Source organism: Alligator mississippiensis, chromosome 3, assembly GCF_030867095.1.
Source record: "Alligator mississippiensis isolate rAllMis1 chromosome 3, rAllMis1, whole genome shotgun sequence".
NCBI lineage: Eukaryota > Metazoa > Chordata > Crocodylia > Alligatoridae > Alligator > Alligator mississippiensis.
The window spans coordinates 152,895,932-152,919,458 of record NC_081826.1 but is presented as its reverse complement, the minus strand read 5'-3'; the positions used below and the strand labels follow the sequence as shown (position 1 = coordinate 152,919,458).

Below are 23,527 nucleotides of genomic sequence, written 5' to 3'. Positions count from 1 at the left end.
TATCACTTAACTATGTGAACCCCATACAGTTTTAATGAAGTTCTCAACAACTGGTGGGCACATCTACACGTGCTAGTAGTGTGCACGTATAAACTTTGGCACTTATTGCTCCTAGCCACCATGTCTGAATGTGTATCTGGGGGCACAGTATGTTGAGCCAGGTCTGAGCTGCCAGTCTGAGGGGTCAGCCTGCCAGCCTGGGGCTCCTCCCCCTGGCTCAGCATGCTGCAGAGGGTCTGGCTGGGGCACAAGGGTGCTTCAGTGTGGAGCTAGCCAGCAGTCAGCCCCTGCACTGAAGCACCCTCGTGCCCTGGACTGCTGGGGGCAGCATCTACATGTGCTCTACTTTTTGAGTTTTTCATGTTTACACAAGATGTTTACTGTGCAGAATTAGCTGCACAGTAAACATCACATGGGTGCCCCTGTGAGACCGGAGTATATTTATTTACACCACAGCAGGATAGTACTTGGCATACAGGCAGCCGAAAGTACATGTATTACATGTACTGTGTACTTTTTGTATTACAAGTACTCTTCTGCTGTGGAGTAAATTAATCTACTCCGGCCTCATAGGGGCACCCATGTGATGTTTACTGTGAAGCTAATTCTGCACAGTAAACATCTTGTATAAACATGCCCAGTATGATTTAAAAGGAAATTATTTTGAAACTGAATTAAAAATGCATGTAAATTCTTAGGTGGATCATCTTCTAAAAATACTGCTCTGCCAAATACTGTTGGACTCTAAGGAAAGGTTAATTTTTTGGGTTTACCTCTTTCTGATGAATTAATAGATCAGTTCACCCTGCACTAACCACAATCTGAAATGTTAAATAATTGCAGCAGGTGGCAAATGATGCATTTTAACATCTAATGCAATGTTGTTGTTTTTGTTTTTTATTTTCTACATTTAAATCAGTGCACGTCTATTACCAGAAAAACTTACTGTCTACACAACACTAGTTGGGTTGCTGAATGCCAGGAACTACAATTTTGGTGGGGAATTTGTAGAAGCCATGATTCGTCAACTCAAAGAATGTTTGAAAGTCAATATGTATAATGAAGCTGTGTATTTAGTAAGTGTTTTGTTTTTTTTTTTTTCATTTCATGCTTTCTCCCCCACCTCTGCTTCCCCCTTCTCTGATAACACTCAGCCAAGTATCAGAGCATCTCTAACTGTGGTTTCTGAAGTCACGTTTATTTTTATAATGTGCCAGATATACTCCCTCTAAAGGACATAGAAATTGCAATTGCATTTATTCAACATTGGATGAAGTAGTTTGTTGCCTATAAAAGCTTTTGCCTCTCTGAACAAGTTAGTAATTATGGGCATTTTTACACATGTTCTGGCAGCTGTGGGGGGATGCGCTTTAATTAGAGCAGCTTCGAAAGCCACTGTAATTTAAGCACCTGCAGCATCTTGTATATCAGCATTCCTGCACTATAAAAGGTGTTGGGAGCACTTTAAAACTCATCAAACGAGCTTTAATTAAAGCACCCTTGCTGCCATTTTGAAGCACAGGAATGCTAATACACAAGATGCAGAGGCTGGTTGGAACGTGCTAATTAGCACGCTCCAGCAGACTCCATTAATTGAGTGCTCCAGTGTGCTGTAATTACAGTGCATCAGAGCAGCCTTCCTGCACATGTACAGGCACCCTAAAGTGCAGTCCTTTCCTGCCTTCTGCCTGATTTCAGACTAATATAGCTAACTGTTCTGAGTGATGGATTGTCTATTTAGCCCTAATTGCTTTGTCAATCTCAGTCTTTCTTAAACTGGAGAGCCTGCAGTTCTTTTTCAGATTAAAGTACATTGTTTTGGACTAGCCATCTAGAACAAAATAGATACTTGAGTCTCCTCCTTGGTTGCTCATCGATGCTGTGGAGACTTGAGTTTCTGTGATTTACACTGTTTAATCCTGAGATCAAAGACCGAGTAGGTCTACAAAAAATCAATCCAATTGCTTCTAGCAGACTTCTGTCTATGCTGCTCTCTTTAAATTGCCAGTCTTTATAATATGAAGCACTTAATACATTACCAAGTGGAGAAATGGAGCTTCTAGTTCTGTTTTCCTTGGATGGCTGATGTCATTCAGTTCTCAGGTTAACATGAATTAGACACCTTTGTTAAAATATCGAGATCAAAGCACTCTTCTGGATCACCTGTATAAAAGCTTTCCATTCTATAAATAAGTAGCCACAGGAGCCACCAAGTGTAAAAGACATAATTTTTGTTATGGTTTTTTGGTATACCAATGCAATTAAGTCTGCTTCCAGAGACTATTTTCTACTTTTAGCTACCTGGACTAGTTTTTGTTTTTTATTCCTGCGCGCCCCCGCCCCCCTACCTCCTGCCGCCCTGTCCCCTCCAACTTCCCTGACTCTAGTGCTCTCATGGAAAGAGTCCCTTAATAATGGGCGTGCCTGATCTGACCTGGAGCTGCCTGCCTGCAAATTGCCTTCCCTATGCTACTAGATGTGTTATCACTTTTTTTTGTTTTGTTGGTAGTTTGCATTAGTCGCTAAAATAGTGCTTATTTTCTCCTTGTTGCCCAGTTAGCAGTTGCAAAAAAATTAATGTTTTAAAAGTGAGTAGTCAGAATTTTATTTTGCTCCAACAGGTTCGTTTTCTTTCTGATCTTGTGAATTGTCATGTAATAGCTGCACCTTCAATGGTAGCCATGTTTGAGAACTTTGTGAGTGTGACTCAAGAGGAGGATGTACCCCAGGTAAGCAAAAAGACCTTTCACTTTGCGGGTGACTGACTTTCACATGTGGATTTTTTTTCTCAGCCAGACTGTACTGACCAATAATATGCCTGTGCTAAGTTGAGAGAGTACTTTTGGCTGTTTCCCAAATGGACTGTTCCTGCATATGGCTAGAAGGGTCTTGTAACAGTCAGAAGTTCTCTTACATATATATAATCTTCAGTTAGACAGCTCAAATATTTTCTTTAAATTCCATTTTTTGGCATGTACGTATTCCTTAATGAGTCTCTGCCAGATTTGATCTTTAAAATGACAAAATACATATCTAACAGAAAAGCAAGACTCTAAAAAGTGGTACTTAGCTCTATGTGTTTTTTTTCTTGGTAATTCTCAAACTGAATATGACCCAACCTCTCAAGCCAAAAGCTTTTTTGAACTGTCAGCTCAGCAAACACACCACTGGGTCAGTTTGTGGTTGGGTTCTTCCACTTTTGTATGTTCATCTGTAAAAATATTCAAGACAGGTTAAGGTCTCGGTGGCACCTGTGCAACTCTACTGTGCTAAACATTTATCAGGTGCAATTGAAAGCTTGCAAATAATTCTGTTAATACCCTAGGTTGTAATTCAGTCCAGCCTTTTGGCTGCATTAAGCTTCACAGGACTAAAATGCAAACATGCTTTGTGAAAAATTGGCAGAAGTGTTTTTGCATACTCTCAAGAAGATGTCTTAAGACATCATTTTTAACCAGTATTCCTTCAAAGCATGGATGTCAGACTTGTTTGGCCCATGAAGTTTGTCTCAGGTTGGATCCAGACTGTGAGACACTGGTGGGTTGAATGGCCTCAGGAAGCCTCAGGGATTAAGACAGCTATTGCTTGCCTACCACTGCTAAAACGTGTCCCCAATGGCTCTCTGAACCATGGAATTTGGTGACTGGCCCTACCCCCTACTTTCCCAGCTGCTCTCTACCCTCTACTTTCCCTCCTGCCCTGCCGGGAGCCCTGCAAGTTAGATTAATCAGCTTTGTAGGCCAGATGTTTGATATCTCTGCTTTAAATCATAGGCTCTCTTTTGAAAATGGACTGTCAGCATTTATTTGGATCAAAATTTGATGGTTTAGGTACTCTTCATAAAAGAAAGACAAGACCAATGAAAATGTTAGGAACTATGTTTTATTTTTGTCTTAACCACAGTCTTCACAATTTCTTCCTGTAGTGGTTGAAGCAAAATAATCAAACAGCAGTCATTTTTATTCTTTTGCTTCTAATCTAAAATTTTAGTAAGAGGTAAGACAAAGCCACAGATAATCAAGGAAATGCATGTAACAAAATCAAAGTTAAGTGATGCTTCCTGTGTACAATGTTTTTAAATAACTGATGTGCGGACAGCTTTGTTCCTTGTAAAATATATAATATTAAAAGCAAATCAAAAGGTAAAGATTAAGGGCATAGCTAAAGATCCACCCACTAGAACAGGCGAACACACTTTCAAATGTACAGATTCTTGATATATCTTGGAGTGGAGCTATACTTAGAGATATGAGAACAAAGTGATGAATATTTTCTCTAATCCCAGGTGATTTCTACATTACACAGTGGAAGCTTCTCAAGTTTCATTGTTTAAGGTATAAAAATTGTACATTGAGGTGCTTTTGATCTGTGTTTCTTGTAGGTGCGGAGTGATTGGTATGTGTATGCATTTCTGTCATCTCTGCCCTGGGTAGGGAAAGAATTGTATGAGAAGAAGGATGCAGAGATAGACCGCCTCTTATCACAAACAGAAAGCTATTTGAAGTAAGTTATAACAAAGAGTAATCCCCTTTCCTTGTTACCAGGTCATGAGTGGAATAAATAGCTTTGTCTGCTATTCATTCAGAAGTATTCTAAGCCTGTGGACAAGTGTAACAATACACAGTTTTAAAAAAAGGAGGGAGGAGTTTGCCACTTGGAAGTATGAATCAACTGCATCAAAACATGTTTCATCTTTCTGTTGCTCTACTGCTATAAGTGGAGCTATACCACTGTAACATTAAACCTGTTTCATTGAGGTTTAAAGTTTCAGTAGTTTAGTTCCACATATACCAATTAAGGTGGAGACTGACTAAATAAAAGTTGCATTCATTCAGTGCAACCAACAGGTAAATTGGTCTAATCAGAACAATAGTTTCATCTCTCCACCTTAAAATTGTAAGACTTCATCATTTCCAATCTGTTCACTGTGTCGATTGATTTGTGGATCTTTAAAGTGAATTCTCATGCAAGTAGTGTCATTTAGTGTTTCTGGTTGTCTAAAAGTGGCTTGGGGTGTTTGACTGTTACAAACAAGCTACAGTCTGTTCAGTTTGCTTGAATATTTTTGCCTGCAGCTCGTTAGATACATTGCTTGCCTTTGCTGCAGTGTTGGCTTATGGTAGAACTCGCATGTTGCCACAGCCACAGTCCCATACAAATCTCTTACCTCTGGTAGAATGTTATGCTGCCAGAGACTCTGATCTGGTTGATCAAGCTGGAGCTGGCAAAGCTCTGTGCTGCTACTACTGTTTGATAGTATCTTTCACAGTGTGTCTGCTCTTACCTGAGCATGGGTAACACTGCAGTGAAGACAGGATTGTAGTGGTGATTTTAAAAAATCTGACGGGTTAGTAAATACTTAGGCTGCTACAGAGTAAATTGAGTAGAGAGATCAGTGGTGGGAAGAATCTTGTTTTTTTAGAAAAGTTTTTAAATGGTAGATTTTCTGTATAAACAGACGGCGTCAGAAAATTCATGTACCCATGTTGCAAGTTTGGACTGCTGATAAACCGCATCCACAAGAAGAGGTAAATGGATTTTTATTTGATGTATAACAAAAGTAGGGAAATCCCCACCTTTTGTTTTGCAATCTAATATTAAAGAGAAGATCTATGGAAAAAAGTTAACATAGTTGAAGTACATTCTTCTCTTTCTCTGTGCTCTTATCTCTTGTAGGCTCTAGGTAATGATTTTCTCTGAAGTTCTTGGGTCCAAACCCCTGCAAAGTTAGATTGCTCTAATGAGAGACATTTTGATGTTTCCTGATAGACTGCTTGAGAAAATGCTGCTAAATGAGCAGTAGTTGCAAAATGTAACTTTGCAGGAAAAGATTTAAGTCTGTCTACTTCAAACATTATATGGTGACGCCTGATATTACTCCTCATTTAGTCACCACTTTGAATATATTCCATTATGTTAAAAATAAGCCAACCCCTGCAGGAAAAGAACCTGCCAGAGGCAACACACAGGGGGTGCACGCGAGTGCATGTGCACCCCCTAAGTGTGGTGGTGCATGCCCTATGAAAAGGGGGCCAGTGGCATCTGCGGGTGGTCCGCAATTGCCACTGATCGCTGCCAGTGACGTCTGTGGGTGGTTGCTGACACCCCCCCCTCTCCCCCCCCCCCCGTCAGCACTCGCTGCACCCCCCACCCCCTGCCAACAGTGCCAGCAGCATCTGCGGGAGCTCCACACTTACTGCTGCCACACTTACTACTGGTGGGGCTCCTGCCGCTGCTGCCACCTCGCTCCCACCACCGCCAGCACAGCCGTGGCCTGGCCCCTCCTTCCCCCCAGCCACAGGGGGTACACACCATTCATGGAACCTGCTGTGTTCCATTTGCAGTGGCTTTGCCTTTTGCAATGCACATGTTCTTAAACTGGTCTGAAAAAAGGATTCTACTGATCTCATTCTTCAAATCAGTATTGAGAATTCCCAGTGTCTTTCATGCTAGTAATTTGGTTTATTGCATTTGGACATCAGGTTTTAGCTGAGTGACCATGATGGTTGGAGCAGGAAATCATACAAGCAATCATAAAATCGTAGAAAAGTAGAACTGGAAGGTCCTTTAGGAAGTCATCTAGTCCAACCCCCTGTGCGAGGCAGGATCATTGCTATCTAAAAGACCCATGCAAGTGCTTGTCTAACCTATTCCTAAAACTACACAATCAACACTTGCACACAACTAAAAGCCATATTGCCCCAGAAATACCAAAGGCACCCTAACCTACCACAGATAGAGCAGGGGGATGAAACCAGCTAGTGTCGTGGCTCTGCAAGAGTTGTTAAAATGCACTTTAGATCCAAGGAAGAGGGTCATGGCCCCTGCTACAGAGGAAGACAAAGGTCCCACAGCCCATACCAATCTGACCACGGGGTAAAATATCTTCTGATCCCAAATGTGGTGATTGGTCTGATCTCAAGTTAGAGGAACAAGACCCTCTAACTGGGAACCTCTGGGTTTTAATCCCAGAACAAGCTTTGGTATGTCTCAGTCAGAAATCCCAATGCAACCACAATACCCAGTGCTTCTGAGGACAGCAAAAACAAACAAAATCCCTGTTCCTATCGCCCATTGCAACAGTTGGGGGGGAAAATTCGTTCTCAGGCCCATGTGGCATTCTGCAAAACCCAAAAGCATGGGAGAAACCAAACAACCTTTGCTTCATTCTCCTCAGCCACAATCCTTTCCAGTATTCGCCTGTTCTGAGCTTCAGGGCAATTCGTGTGATCTTCTAGCAGTCTGTTGGGGGAGCAGGCAGTACATTCATCTTTAAAAATCTGCATGCTTTTCTTTTTAAAGCTCATAATTTACATTCATTTTCAGCATGGATTGGTTACTGTCCTTTAGCAAAAAAAGAAATAAAATGCAGAAAGGCCTAACGCACAGCTGTGTATTCATGATAATATTAGTCAAGGAAAACTTGTAGCAACTCCTGCATTACTCAAAGTAAGACAGAGGTCTTTCTTGCTTGCAGTAATAGAAAACTTTAATATATACAGCAGTTGGTATGTGGGCATTTCTCTTGTTAATTTGGAATACGAATTCATCTCATAATGTATAATAAAATTATTAGCCACAATACTGATCGGACATAACTTCTTGCACTTGAGCACACATTCTAGGCTAGTGTTCACTAAAGGAGTGCCTGTCTGCAGTGACTTGGATCCCTTTTGGTCAACAGAATGTAAATCAGTATATGATCATCTACTTAATTCCAAGTTACTGGAAATGGAGCTTAAATCTTGTACTGATCTAAGATGTATAACTACAAAGGTGAAGTCGTTTTTCGGTATGTTGAACTGTGTGCAGCTTTTTCCCCGTAGAATTATTGAGCTCTCTGCATATTAGTTTTTCTCTTCTAAAGGGGTGATATGGCTTAACTACATGTCTTTCCTCGTCAAGTCACCTGCTTTGCTTGTCCGAATGTGTGATGGAATAAGAAAATCCCTGTTTGATACTTGAAGATTTCTGGGAGAGTTACCAAAGAATCTAAGGATTAATTAAGCTACAGAATTTGGGTATATCAGCTCCTGGTTTTTTTTTCCCCTTCTCCTTAAGTACTTAGACTGTCTTTGGGCTCAAATTCAGAAGTTGAAAAAAGATCGCTGGCAAGAAAGACACATTCTGAGGCCCTACCTGGCCTTCGACAGCATCCTCTGTGAAGCATTACAGCACAACCTGCCTCCTTTTACTCCTCCACCTCACACTGAAGACTCAGTTTACCCAGTGCCAAGAGTTATCTTTAGAATGTTTGACTATACAGATGATCCTGAGGTGAGTGAATTTTAGGAGGTTCTTGAGAAAATACAAGTAATTTCCTCCTTTGATACTGAATCTGAATGTCCAAGGTTCTCAAGGCCAGTAGAAATATAAGCCAGTAGAAATATAAGCCGGCACTGAATGAGAAATTGCATTTCCCCCTTTCAATAAATGTTTAGCAATGAGAAGAGCAGTAGTAATACTGTGCATTTTAATGCCACATATGAGAACATTATTATGATAACATTTTTGAGAGATCACTTTCAACTTTTCTTTAAAAAAAAAAAAAAAGCAATTGCTGAAGTTGATCTTTTGAAGTGTGGGGAGGCACATGCTAAAACATAATGGATTGAATCAGTTAATTATCTGGCACCTTTGGCTACCTTACCCAGAACTATAAACACTGTACTGGCTATGACAAGCATCTTTTCTAGCTGTTGTACTTGTCTTAATATTGGAGTACTGATGCTTTGAGTCCAGTTTCATTAGATTGATAGGAGTGATGTAGGTCAGATTAATTCCTTGCAGTATGTGAAAAGGATGCTATAACAGAAGACATATGGACATATTAGGATATAACCTCATAAATCCAGAATTCTCAGAAATCCAGCACTGCAGGCAGTTGGCATCGCCTGCTACCGGAGCTGCAGCAGGGAACAAAGTGGAGGGAACTGTCAGTGGGTGCGGCGTGGGAGGACTGCAGGCTGGGAGGCTGCGCTAGGCTCTTCCTGGGGGCTGCATGCCCCTGGATCTGCACGTGGGACAAGAGCAGGCTGCTGCTGCAGGCTAGGACCAGCAGCTGCACCAGGCTCTTCCCAGCACTCGGGGCAGGTGGCAGCCTGTTCTTGTCTTGTGCACAGATTCGGGAGCACGTGGCCCCCAGGAAGAGCCCGGCGCAGCCCGTCAGCCTACAGCCCTCCCAAGGTGCATGTAGCAGCAAGAGCTGCATCACACCCACTGACAGCTCCACTTTGCTCCCTGCTGCAGCCTCAGGAGTGGCCCAACGCCACCTGCCTGCAGCCACTGGGCTGCACCATGCCCCTTCCCCCACCCCAGCTTCACTCCCTCCCTCCCTCCCTCACCACTGGCATCAAAAATCTGGAATTTTCAAATTCCCGGCAGGTGCTCGGTCCCAAGCATACCTGCTTTATGAGGTTATACTGTAGTGTGACTCTTGTATTTGACTGTGAAATAGTATCTGCTAAAGTTGTTGCCTATGAAAGCTCACGCCTCCCTAAACCAGTTTTAGGGCAAGGTGACTCCTTAGATACCACCTCTTGCATTTGCAGTAATGCTTCTGATTTGTGGCTATTTTATATAATTTTCAAAAGTAATTGGGATTAAATGTTGGAGCAGTAGGGGAAAATTCTACATGAAAATAGTACAGAAGCATCAAATAGTTTCTTTGAAACTTCCAGGAGTTACTGACACTACTAGAATAATATTTTCATTAAAAAAGTAGGCAGCTGGTTTGACCAGCATCTGAAATTATAGATGCATTTAATAGCCCTTGTAAGTGAGCTCCTATGTCATTTAGAAAAGCTGGAATGAAAAATAAAGATGAGTCATATTTATGGGTTGTGTTTTGTGATGGGAGGGTTAGGGTTTTTTGGAATCCTTTATAGGGATGACATTGCATCTGAAAGCTTTATCTGTATGCAGGTTTAAAAATCATTTATGGACCGCGTACTTCTGCTTGGAACTTAGAAAGCTTTTACAACCAATAACCAGAATGTTTAAACCCTTGTGAACAATCTCTAATGGAACCATTGATATAGCTAGAAATATAATGCATTTAGGTTCCATTATTTTATTTATACGGCTTGAAAAAATTAATTGAACAAAATACTATTGGTCATGGGAGCCTAGTGTTCATTCTTCTGAATTGAAATAGTGACTTTTCATACGTCTTAATTGCTTTTTAATAGGGCCCTGTTATGCCTGGCAGTCATTCTGTTGAAAGATTTGTAATAGAAGAGAATCTTCATTGCATCATCAAATCCCACTGGAAAGAGAGGAAGACTTGGTAAGTAGTGTATCAGTGTTATGATACCACAGCACTCCTCTTATGAGGTCTGGCTTCCTGCTTTTGGCATCATGACTTCCACTGGTAGTGGTGATATTTCATATTATGATATTTTATGGTCACTTCCATATTATTATATTTCATATTATGATATTTCATAATTCTGAAATTGGTTGTACAAAAGCTTGAGGTGACATTTGACATATTCTTAACATATTCAGTAAGGTATGTTGTTTCCAAATTAGAGGTGGTAGATTCAATGGGTGGTGGAAAATGTGCCAAATTCTGTGTTCATGGCAAAGGTACATGGTACAAAGACTTGTGTGGTTTCCTGATTCCACAGAAGGCGAAATCTGTATTTTTGTGTTGAAATTGATGGCAGGACTTCTGTCTTTATCTTAAACTTTCTTGGGGAGTTTATGTGAAAGTATAAATGGTGCAAATGGCTTAGGGCTAGAATTGAACAAATGTCAGTAATTTTGCTTTGAGGCAAGTGCAGGGTTCTGGAATGTCAACTAGCGATAGTGTGAAGGTGGTTAGAAGACTGCCTGTATCTTTCCCATCAGCTTTCTCATTTTCAAATATCCACGATTAACTAAGAGGACTGTGGAGAAGTGGCTCAACAGTCATCTGCTGATTGGATAAAGATTCCTTCATCATGGTTCCTGATTCAAATCCAGCCAAGGCTTCTGATGATAAACTATATCCAGGCTTTTATTGGAATGCACAAGTTGAGTTTGGTTTCAGCCCACATGTCAGCATCATATAAATCACCACAAAAGCTTCCACAAAGTTACATCTCTTAGCAGTGTTAGAGTTCAATGGTAGCATAGGCTTGGAGGTGAAATGTTTTTTCAGGGGTCAGGTGACTGTGAATGTGCCTATATTGCTGCTTTTTTTGTACCTATTCTGTGGCTAAATAGGCGTTTTCATGGCTGTCAGCCTGACACCTTTCCTTTAGATGGATTAATACAAGGAACAAACTGTTCTGTTTGCTTGGTACCTAAACCATTGCTTCTGATGTATTGCATTCTAACTCTCATACATCTGTTCTCTTTGTAGTGCTGCACAGTTACTGAGCTATCCAGGAAATAACAAGATCCCTTTGAACTACCACATAGTTGAGGTATGTGTATTACACATGCCATCTTTCAGTTTCCTTTGTTTTGCATAAGGTGATTAACTTTAGCAAAAAGCGTTTCTCCTAGCACAAAGAGAGCATACAGCCATTAAAGGGGTTTTTTATAGAAGAGAACTGGCTCTTCTGCAAGAATGTTAGATCTTCCTGGTTGGAAGTGATCTCTCTTCTTCATCTAATGCTTCATCCAGATGGCAAGTACTACTAGTATCACACAGAACCCCTCTCTCCCTATGTCTCTCCCTCTGTGGGGCAAGCTGTTGGGGATCCCTGTTGGTACCAGTGCCCCTGCCACTTAACAGACCCAGGTCAGCCAGCCCAGGTCTGTTAAGGGGAGGAGTTGAGAGGGTGAGGCATTTCCACAGCTGGAACCATCATTCTGGGAGAAGGGTTCAGCCTAAGGGCAATTGCCTCCCTTGCTCTGCATAGACCAGGGTCCAGACTGTGCATGAACACGGGGGTATTTCCCCACAATGAGGGTCCGTCCCACCAGCAGGATAGCTCTTGTTGCCCTGCCTTCTCACCCTACACAGATGAGGGAACTGTTGGGGAGGATAGGGGCTGAGGAGGGAATGCCACTGTTTCCCTACAGCTGGACCCGTCACCCTGAAGGTTGTGTTCAGCTATGTTGCCTCTACCTCCTGCCCTGTGTAACCCTCAGGGTTAACTTGAAGGGATGCACAGAGTAGAAGTCATTCTGCTAACTTGTTTGCAAGGCCTTTGTGGAAAAAGCAAATAGGAACTAAGAAATTTAGAGTGAAATACAGGAAGGACACAATCTATGTGCAATTGGTGGACTAAATCAAGACACAGAATTAGGAGTGCAAGGTGTTGGCGAAGCCAGACAGGCTGTTTGGGATTTTAGGAAGCTCATCAGTGCAGGATTTCACAAAGTAGGATGGGCCTCTGGGAGATGTTACATTTATCATGCAGTTAACTCTGCTGACACCACAATAAATTGTAACTGCTGCATGTGCAAGCAATTTATCACCCTGTAAAATAGCAAAGCAGCCACAGAGATTTTACTTGTTAAATATGGAGCATCTTTGTGGCTGAATCATATCATGTTTTAATTTGAATGTGGCATACATGCTAGTTTACAGGGTGTGTGAGAATCCCAGCTGCATATGCACCCTTTGAAGGTGCCAGTCCTTGGGGTGCGTAAGATCAGGGAACAGCTCCCCACGTGCCTGAAATGTTAAAAGGCATGCATGCTACATATGCACTTTTTGAACATGATGGCACTTGAGCCTGCTGTGCACCCATTGAATATGCCAGTGCAGGGGGACCCCAAAATCACTGAATGTCTCCCTGCATGCTGGGACACTTAAAAGGTGTGGGTGCATCTTGGAGCCACCTCTGGTGTTGGGTTCAAGCACCATCTGACATGCAGTGGGATCTGAGACATTTTATCACAGATCCCCAAAATGGCACATCCTGCTATGCCGAATCTTCAATGTCTGCCATGGCAGGATGCTCAGTTTTGGGGATCCAAGATAAAATCCCACTGCACTTTAAATTTGATCTCTGCCAGGAGCTTAAGGTCACAGTGTTGATTGTGATAAAAGTTCTACCCCCATTTAGAATGCTAACCTGTTTCTAATAAATATTTCTCTGTGAGGTGAAGTGAGTGTAGTCTGGTGGAAAAAACTAAAATGACACTAGCATAAAAGTTGTCAGTCTTTCATACTAACCATTTTGTTCATATAATTTTCCCAACACAAAAGCAGATTAACTTGCTTTTTGGCTTCTGCCATGATGCTACAACTTAGCATGTGCAGTAGTTTGGAATTCATCCTTATGTCAAGCCCAACTTCCATTCTAAAATTTCCTTTGGTTAATTAAAAATAACAAGCATTGCATTTTAGTAAGAGTGCACCAATAGAGATTTTTTTGGGCCGGTACCGATAGCTGATTTTTAATGAGCCATATCGGCAGATATCGATCCAATTCTGATACGCAGACGGGCAGCATGGAGAGTGGTGACTGGCTGGTAAGTCTGTTGTGGGAGAAGGGGCGTGGGGAGTGGGCATATTGAGGACCCCGCGGTGAGGGTGGGAGTGGGGCTGGGGCAGGAGCAGGCGCTGCACAGCTGGGATGGGCCATGGGATGGAGCTGCGAGCGGCTCATCTGGGGGGCAGCTCCCACTGGTGCAAGCACCCCAGGAGGGCATGGGGGCATGTGCCCCAGATCTGTGTGCAGGGCAAAGGCAGGTTGGGCCTGGGGCTGTGCCAGACTCTTCCTGGTAGGGGCTGAGTTGGGCTGTGCTCAGGGCAGGTGGTAGCAATGCTGGGAGAGGGGGGGGTGCGGCCTTTAGCCACCCCAAAATTTGCCATGGCCCCCCTAACTCCTCCTCCCAGTGCTGCTGCCCGCCTCAAACGCAGCCCAGCCCAGGTCCCTGCCAGGAAGAGCCTGGTGCTGCCTTGGCCCTGACCTGCAGCAGTAGCCTGCCCTCACTCCACCTGCAGATCTGGGGACATATGCCCCCATGCCCTTCTGGGGTGCATGCAGCAGTAGGAGCTGCCCCCCTTCCCTGGGCCCCTTGGATAAGCTGCTCACAGCTCTGTCCTGCACTCCACCCCAGCTGTGCAGTACATGCCCCAGCCCCACTCCTTCCCTCACCACGGGGGCCTCAATCTGCGCCCCTCCCCCCCCGTGCCCCTTCCCCCACAACAGACTTACCAGCTGGACTCATCTGCTCTCCATGCTGCCAGGCACTCCTGACAGCCTGTGTCTTACCCTGCGGCTGTGCACATGCACAGGGCGTTTATTGGTCACATCAGGCAAAAAAAGCCAATTGCTGATGCTTTCAGTTTTCTTTATATTGGTGCTGATCTGTTGTAGGACCGATATATTAGTGCACCTTTACATTTTAGTCTTCAGGCTGCCGTGCTTGGTCTCAGAATTGAAACTAGCTTTGGAATGATTGAGTTAGACTTTTGAAGTTGAAACTTGATGTTTCTTAAATCGCCACCTCCTGGAGGAAGTGTATAAATGCCCCTAAAAAGCCCTGCTGATGCATCCGATCTATACAGGTGCTGCAGAGCCAAGTCAAACTAACGCGCTGCTACTTCCAGTAAAGTGTGTGTGTGGCAGGCAGGGGGAGTTGATTGTTTCCCCCATGTGTGTCAGCAGCCCTAGTGTCCTCACGTGCATAGACATGAAGAAAAACGTGCATGTCTCTGTCTTGAATAAGCTTTAATAATTGTTTTTCCCCCGCCCACTTTGACCAGGTAATATTTTCAGAGTTGTTTCAGCTTCCAACTCCACCACACATTGAAGTTATGTACACAACACTTCTTATTGAACTATGCAAACTTCAGCCTGGCTCTTTACCACAAGTTGTATCCTTTCCTTATTGTTTGTTTTCTACAGAAGAGAAAAAAATCCCAAAACATTCCATCCTGCAGGAATCTAAATGGTATAGATACAGCAATGATAATTTCTTCCACCCTGTTGCCAGTTGTGTAAAACAAATGTATTGCCTGTTAATACCGCATGTGCCAATGTATAATGCAGCCACATAGCCATTTTAGTTTGAGTAGCCTTGCCCTAGCATCAACATCATGGAGGAAAGCCAGTGCTATGGAAAGTTTAAAAATAATTCCCAAGTGCCAGAAAAGAGACAACTGTACTTTGTTTATGGAACAGAAGCATAAGGCATGAAACAGACTAGCAGCAAACCCAGCATGTTTGTTTCTGCTGGTCAAGCATAGCAATATGTCAGCTGCTATGTACGCAGTTTGGCTTTAATACCTAAGTCCAGCATCAGAATAATAAACATGCTTCATGTGCAGCTGAACCACTAGAAATTTGATTTGAAAATGTTTGAACTGGGACAGAGTCTTTTTAAAAAAACCTGTTGATCAGTTTCTGATCCTATAAATATATACATACGTATATACATATAAATAAATAATTACATAGTTATACAAATAATGTGATTATAAGACTTCTCTCTACATTCTTAAATAGAAATATTTCCCTGCAAGAGGTAAGGTGATAACAAGTTCTTAAACTTTGCAGGACACTGCATTTAAAAAAGGTTGTTGCAGCATAGGAGTTTTGTTATATCAAGTTTTCGATCCTATTGGTGTGCAGTTTTCTTATCAGCTTTGAAGTATGTAGAATTATAGTATTTTTCTGAATCCAAGATGACTTTCAATTTAAGACAAACTGCCCCCACCCCAGTAATTAGATTCTATATATAGAAAATTGTAAGTGTGTTGTTATTTTCCAAGAGTGGAATTTAATTAATGGAAGGTCATCTCAAATCCATCCCCTCCACTGCTGTAGCAGGGAAAGCAGTGGTGGAGGGCTAAGGGGCCAGACCCCTAGCCCCTTGCTGCCTGCCCCTCTGCCTGTGCTTGTTCCCAACTACAGCGTGCCTCCTCCCAACCCCTATAGCCAGCCTTCTCCCACCCCTTCCCTCTTATCTTCAGCTGCAGCTCTGCAGCTCTGCTCCTCTGCAGCAGTCTGCAGCAGCATGGCCCTATCGTGGCCTCAGTCCAGGCAGAAGCAGTAGTAGCTCCTAGATGGGCCAGGTTGGGGCTGGAGGGCCGGGAGCGGAAGGGGGAGGACAGTAAAGGATAGTGATGGGGGTGCAGGGGCAGGCACAAGTGCAGTGGGCAAGAGGGTGCGGGGAGGCTGCAGGCTAGTCTCACATGCGCATCCCACTGTCTCCCCTGTGTTCCCCTGGCCATATGCCCCCTTCTGTTCCAAATGAGCCATTCCAGCTCTCATCCAACCTCATCTTGGATTAGAGTAAATATGGTAGTCAGATCTTTGACATGTTTTAAATTTTTTTCCCCCTCAAATTATTGTCATCCAGAATTAATTATAAAGGCTCACCCTTGGTTCTGAAATTCATTGTTATAAAAAAACAAACAAACCGGTATGGATAAGTATTAACAGCTTTGGGCCATAAAGTTATGCAGCAATAAAAAAAACCTTCTTCATTCTTGCTTTAGTCATGAAGTATTTCCATTGCTCTCTTAAATCTTCCCTATACCTTTTTAAAAAATTAGCAACTGAGTATGGCGGGGGACTTCCACCCTTTTTTAATTCCTGAGCTACTTTCTGTGTAATCTGCCCTCCCCACCCCTATCTCCCTTACCCCAAGTGATGAAAACAGTATAGCATAAAGAAATGATGCGTCTAAAGCAATGGAGGTCAACATTCTTGGTCAGCATGCCACAAATTAAGCCCCACACCCTCCTCTACTGCCACTCCAATCCCCTTCCCTCCCCAATCTGCAGCTGTACTTCTTGCTCTCTCCTCCCTCCCTGATCTGCTGCATGCCACCACAGGGGTGCCTCTCTCATGTGTGGGATGAGTGCCACAGGTTGGACACCCCTGGTTTAATGAATTAAAAGATAACCATGAGCAAAGGTAGCTTGTTTATTAAGCAGCATCACAGGCACTTAACCATAAAAGTGCATACCATCCAAAAAGTTGTCCCATTATAATCCAATGCAGAAGTCCTAGAAAGTTGGACTTCTATAAGGAGCCTGATGGTGCTTTACAAAAGAAAAATAGCCTGAATAGAGAATAGAATTTGCTTGTTGGGCCAAACTGCAAAACCCCTTTTGTCAATAGAGTTACTATGACTTGCTGTCATTTGGGACAAGCAGGTAAACAGAATGGCAGTACAGAATTGGTTCAAACACCAGCAGGAATTTGGAGAGGGTGATCTATTTTTAGACTCTTCTCTGTTAACCTTAATTAGAAACTACACAGCTTGCGCAAGCCACAGAAATGCTGTATATGCGTTTGGATACAATGAATACTATATGTGTAGACAGGTAAGTGTTTGTGCATTTCAGGAACATCATAATACACTCACATTTTTTCTCCTTTTTACATGCTGTCTGCTTTTAATCCACAAATCTAAAATTCCTGCTTTGGCATCTTGTTCCCATTTCTTTTTTTTAAATTTAACATTTGTACTTTAGATTTGAGACTTCAAAACTGAAAGAGGGGAACTAGCATCTCCCCCCGCCTCACCTCTTTTTCCTCCCTATTGTTTTTTGTTCCTAGTTTTACCAGTGATCTTTTGCCTCTCCAGGTCTATTTGCATAATGCCATTAGAAAATTAATGGCAGCTCCTCCCCTTAAATTGTTCTATGAAGCATGCTGCCTCCACCCACTGGCTTCTGGCTGTACCAAGTTTTTGGAGTTGGTTTTACTGTGGGTTGGTAGGCCAAAGGAAGGGAGCAGTTTAGCATTCTAAAGATTATGTGAAGCTAGGTAGTTTTATAAGAATTGCAGTTGCTGTGGAGGAAATGTTGATAAAAATCATCAGGTTGCAACAAAAATTGATGTCAAGTCATCAGTCTCATATCTGAGAAAACATGAGGCTTTTTCAATTATGGCCCAGGAGAGCCAAAATAACTCACTAAACTTAATGCTAAGCATCTGTAAAATATAAATCTAATTTTCTCCTTTTTCAAAAACATGGCAATAACCAGTAAATGCTGAGAACTTAAGTCTGTGACTTAAAGAATTTATTAAAGTACCTGCGGAAGGACCAGAATGCGAGGAGATGTTTTTTCTTTGTTTTTCTTCCCCCCCCCCCCCCCCCAATAAGCTACAATTACTGAAACTGTTATTTGCCAACATTGAAATGATACTTTAACCCTATTTTAGCCAATAAAATAGTGACCAGAACATGTCAGGCTTACTTCCAGGTGAAGAATGACCTGGAGAGCAGCAGCCTCTCCTCTTGCCCTCTTCCCGCCATTTCCTCAAGTCACCACTTACCATCAGTCATGCTTCTTGCCCCATCCTAGCCTAGGGCATGTACAGTACATGCTTGCTCCAGCCCTGGCTTAGCCATACAACAGCACTTGCAGCAGTAGGTCCAGCCCCAGGATGCTAGAGTTACTGCTGCCACTGCTGTGTGGTCAGGCTGGGGCCAGAATGGAGCTGGAACCACAGCTAATGGTAAGTGAGGGGAGCAGGTGGTGAAGGTGTGGGGGGAGGCAGTCTCAGGGTACAAGTATCAGGCTGCTGACCCCTTGCTGCTGCTTTTCCCTGCTGTATTAGGGGTGGGGGGACAGAATGGGACAGGACACAAATTTAAGACTGCACTCCAATTATTAGATTTCAGGCATGGAAATTTAAAACAAATTTATAAGTTTTTCCATGTATAGCATATAATTATTGGGGGGGATCATCTTAAAACTGCAGTAGTCTTGCAATCAGGTAAGTGCAGTGAAATTGTTCTTTTCTCTCTTTAAGGTTCATTAATTGGTTTTCTCATCATCTGAGTAACTTTCAGTTCCGTTGGAGCTGGGAGGATTGGTGAGTTTCTTTTTGGATTGTCATTTAAGCCAGATGCTGCACACATCTGAAACTTTCAAACCTACCCATAAAATGCTTGTAGTTGTTTCCAGCCAACCATATTTAGCATAAAGCATGTATTGCCATAGCAGTTTCACTTCTGTAAAGCTTTCTAGATCCAAGAAAAGCTATCCTTTGTTGCCTTTATGTAACTTAATAGAACATAATCCACTAAATATGGTTCCACAAAATTATTTTACTTTGTTAAAAAAAAAATCTTAATTTGTAAAGAGGTCCAATTACTGCCAACTGCCACTATGTTGCCAGCACTGTCAAACTTTGTTGTTTGTAGGTCAGACTGTCTTACCCAAGACCCTGAAAAGTCTAAAGCCAAATTTGTAAAAGAAGTCTTGGAAAAATGCATGAGGTAAGTGAGGCTTTTGAACACACACCACTTCAAGGGTATCACATTTGTTTTCAGGTTTGTTTAACAATATACTTTATGCTGGGATATGTACACAACCCCCCTTTCACAGTTTTTTGATGCTGCATCTTCTCTTCAATCACATTGCCAGAAATGTCAATCTATTCCAGTGATTCTCAACATTTTTAGGCCCCTCGCACTCTTCCATAACATCTTCAAATTAAATGGCACCCCATTTCAATAACTAGTTTGCTTATTGCAGCACTTAACTCTGGGCACAAGGGCAGGAAGAAAGGAGTGAGAGATTAGTTCTTTATAGATCAGTAGGGCAGAGATGATTGTGAGCTTACCTTCTTGTATTGGAGCTGGCCACTGAGGGGCCTGCACTTAGCCTCACACAAGGGGAACGTGGAGGAGCAAGCACTTAGTGCTGAGTGAACTTACAGTGCACTCATAGATGCTCCTTTTACTTTGGGGTACATATACATTGCCACCTTAGCACTCCAAGGGAGCATCTCTCTCAAACATGCTCTCTACTTCTCCCATTTCGTGCCCCAAACCTGGAAATAAAGTAGTGAAGCATGCTTTGTCTTGGCCTCCAGCTCAAACTTACTAGCAAAAGAGGTTTTGAGAGCAGCAGTGGCAGGGCTGCCTCTGCAACAACTTCATAGAATCATATAAAATTAGGGTTGGAAGGGACCTCAGGCGGGACCTTTGTCTAGCTAGGACTTAAAAACCTCCAAGGAAGGTTCCACCACCTCTCTGGGTAACCTGTTCCAATGCTTTACTACCCTCCTAGTGAGAGAGTTTTTCCTAATATCCAACCTGAACTTCCCTTGCTGCAACTTGAGACCAGTGGTCCTTGTTCTGTCATCTGCCACCACTGAAAACAGTCTAGCTCCATCCTCTTTAGAACCACCCTTCAGGTAATTGAAAGCTGCTATTACATCCTCTCTGTCTCTTCTTCAAACTATATAATCCCAGTTCCCTGAGCCTCTCCTCTGAAGTCATGAGTCCCAGCCTCCTAACCATTTTTTTTGCCCTCTGCTGGACTCTCTCCAATTTATCCACTTACTTTCTGTAGTGGGGGGCCCAAAACTGGACACAGTACTCCAGATGTGGCCTCACTAGCACAGGATAGAAGGGGATAATTACTTCCCTTGATCTGCTGGCAACACTCCTACTAAATCCACCCAGTATGCTGTTAGCCGCATTTACAAGAAGGGCACACTGTTGGCTCATATTCACCTTAATTTCCACAGTAACCCCCAGGTCCTTTTCTGCGGAGCTGCTGCTTATGCAGTTGGTCCCCAGCCTGTACTGGGGCATGGAATTCTTCTGTTCTAAGTGCAGGACTTGGTATTTGTCCTTATTAAATCTCATGAGGTTTCTTTTGGTCCCATCCTCCAGTTTTTTTGAGGTCTAACTGAATCCTAGCCCTAGCCTCCAGCATATCTACTACTCCCCTCAGCTTGGTGTCATCTGCAGACTTGCTGAGAGTGCGCTCCATCCAATCTTCCAATTCACTGATGAGGATATTGAACAAAACTGACCCCAGGACTGACCTCTGGGGCACTCTGCTTGAGACTGGCTGCCAACTAGATACCGAGTCATTGACTACTGTTGAGCCTAACAATTCAGCCAGGTTTCTATCCATCTCCCAGTCCCTTCATCCAACTCATGCTTCCTTAGCTTGGTTGCAAGAATGTTGTGGAAGACTGTATAAAAACCCTTGGTAAAGTCCAAGTATATTACATCCACTGCTCTCCCTGCAACACAAAGCCATTCATCTCATCATAGAAGGTAGTCAGGTTGCTCAGGCATGACTTGCCCCTGGTGAATCCATGCTACCTGTCCTAATCACCTTCTTCTCCTCCAAGTGTTTAGAAATGAATTCCTTGAGGACCTGCTCCATGATTTTTCCAGCAACTTGAGGTGAGACTGACTGGTCTGTAGTTCTCTGGATCCTTCTTCTTCCCTTTCTTAAAGATGGGCACTGTATTTGCCTTTTTCCAATCATCCAGGACCTCTCCTGACCACCACATGTTTTTAGAAATAATGGCCAGCAGCTCTGCAATCACATCAGATGCATCGTGTCTGGCTGTATGGACTTGTACACAGCCAGCTTTTCCAAATAGTCCCTAACCTGTTCTTTTGCCACAGTTGGCTGCGCTCCTCCCCAAACTGTACTGCCAGGTGCAGTAGTCTGAGACCTGTGAAGACAGGTGAAAAAGGCATTGAGTACTTCAGCCTCTTCAATATCATCTTTCACTTAGTTTGCCTCCCCTATTCAGTTAGGGACCCACACTTTCCCTGATCTTCCTTGTGTGGCTGATGTGTAGAAATCGTTCTTGTTACCCTTCATGTCCCTTGCTAACTGCAACTCCAATTGTGCTTTGGCCTGTCTGATTTCATCCCTGCATGCCTGAGCAATACTCTTATACTCCTCCCTAGTTGTTTATCCAAGCTTTCACTTCTTGTACGCTTCCTTTCTGTGGTTTAATTTACTGAAGAGCTCCCTGCTAAGCCGAATTGGTCTCCTGCCACACTTCTAGTTTTCCTGCGGATTGGGATGGTTCTTTCCTGCACCTTCAGTAAGGATTCTTTAATATACAGCCAGCTCTCCTGAACTCCTTTCCCCCTCAGCCTGGCTTCCCAGGAGATGCTGCCCATCAGTTCCTTGATTTTCACAACCTTTCTTCTGACTTTGGCACATGCAAGTAAGAGCAGGTGGATAGATGTACTTGAAAAGTGGTGGCTTAAGGATTCCCAGGATCTGGTGTGGACACACCTTTGTACTTGAGTGACAAATCTGATGATGGAGAGGGGCGAGTAATAGGCTTTACATGATGTTGCTGCAAAATATGGGTCACTCAAAGACTGGCAGCTATCAAAATGATCTCATGATTAGGATCTTAAAAATTCTGTCCCCAGCCCCAAAAACTGTGTGTAGCTTGATATGTGCATAGCAGAATGAATGGCTTTTGGTGGGGGATCAGGAATAGATAGAATTCCTCAGATCCCGGTTGTGCAAGTGTCAGCACAAGAAGCCTGGCATGAGGAAAATAAGCCATGATGGGCTCCCTATACCCTGGCAATGCTGGTGCAACCGAGCATTTAGGAACCAGCTTCCCCAATGCTAGGCTGCACCAGCACCCCCTTCAAAAGGGGGCAGGAGCAGCACTGGCTCTCAGGCAGGGAAACTGTGGGCATGCAGTTGGGGCCTGGGGAGCTCCCCATTCCCTAGCTGCATGCACTTCAATGTGAAAACTTTCACGCTGGAGCGTGTTCAGCTCGACATTGAGGAGCTCCCAGGTCCCCAGCTGCACATGCTGTAGATCAGCATTGGGCAGTACAGCATGACTTTAAATGTCTCTTGTGTGAAGGAAGCCCATTGACTCTTAGTGTGGGGACATTTAAAGTCACACTGCATCCCAGTGCATGCTACATTCAAGTTTGTGATACTTGACATAAAAGGAAGTTTCCATATGCTTTTTTTATTCTTAAGATTGGGTTAGTAATTGGAGAGGGGAGAAGGATAGGAGACGGTAAGGACATGTCTACCCTGCCTTGAAACACTACCCCAAAGGACACCTCATCCACTCAGCTACATTATTACATGGAGGTGGTGGCTACTGTTTGCAAGGAGCAGGTGCACTTCATGGTCAGAGGCAACGTGGACCTTCTTGGCAAGTAAAATTTTCAAAGGCCTTAAGTGATTTAGGAGGCTTAAATGAAATATTTCTTTTGTGAGACAAGAGGTATTGAAGAAAGATTAGCCTGGTCTGACAAGAGAAATGCTTTTGGTCTGCAAATCCCTTTCATGTCATTTCAAATGCTGGTGGGTTAATCCTTGCATATTTTTGTAAAGAGTAAAGGAGACCAAATGTTAAAACGAGGGCACCTGGTTAGTTGGCTTCCTGAGTTTGTGACACCTGTGGTCTGCATAGCATCTTGCACGTTTGAATAAAATGTGGCACTGTTTGCTGTGTGTCCTTTTTTCATGAGCAAAGTTAGTTAATTAGGTGAGGATGAGAATATGTTTTTGTGCTATTAAAATCAAAACTGTCCAGAGAAGGTCTTATTCCAAGCCTGGTTCCTACAGATCGTAATATCTGGCAGGAGCTAATCACAGTATTAAGTGAACTGTTTTAGACTTCTTGGTTTATATTCTGCCAAGATTAAAACCCCCAAAATCCTACATTGAGCAGTATCCTGAAGCATACCTGAAGATATCCCCATTTTAATTCTACCACAACTGAAATTTATTTTTACAGACTTTCCTACCATCAACGGATAATAGACATTGTTCCTGCAAGTTTTTCTGTCTTGAGTCCTGCAAATCCAGTGTGTATATACAAGTATGGAGATGAAAGCAACAGTAAGTATGAAA

At 43.0% G+C, this 23,527-nt stretch overlaps 1 protein-coding gene across 1 annotated transcript in view; it reads left to right on the top strand.

The window, feature by feature from the left end:
* NCBP1 (nuclear cap binding protein subunit 1) overlaps window positions 1–23,527 on the top strand; it is a 54,925-nt gene that overhangs the window by 12,120 nt on the left and 19,278 nt on the right. The window contains exons 4-15 of the mRNA XM_006266718.4: window positions 920–1,076; window positions 2,622–2,729; window positions 4,382–4,503; window positions 5,459–5,528; window positions 8,062–8,277; window positions 10,191–10,288; window positions 11,351–11,414; window positions 14,660–14,770; window positions 17,166–17,230; window positions 18,669–18,731; window positions 19,063–19,137; window positions 23,412–23,515. Of these exons, the coding sequence (XP_006266780.1) occupies window positions 920–1,076; window positions 2,622–2,729; window positions 4,382–4,503; window positions 5,459–5,528; window positions 8,062–8,277; window positions 10,191–10,288; window positions 11,351–11,414; window positions 14,660–14,770; window positions 17,166–17,230; window positions 18,669–18,731; window positions 19,063–19,137; window positions 23,412–23,515 (1,253 nt within the window). The remainder of the gene's footprint in view (window positions 1–919; window positions 1,077–2,621; window positions 2,730–4,381; window positions 4,504–5,458; window positions 5,529–8,061; window positions 8,278–10,190; window positions 10,289–11,350; window positions 11,415–14,659; window positions 14,771–17,165; window positions 17,231–18,668; window positions 18,732–19,062; window positions 19,138–23,411; window positions 23,516–23,527) is intronic.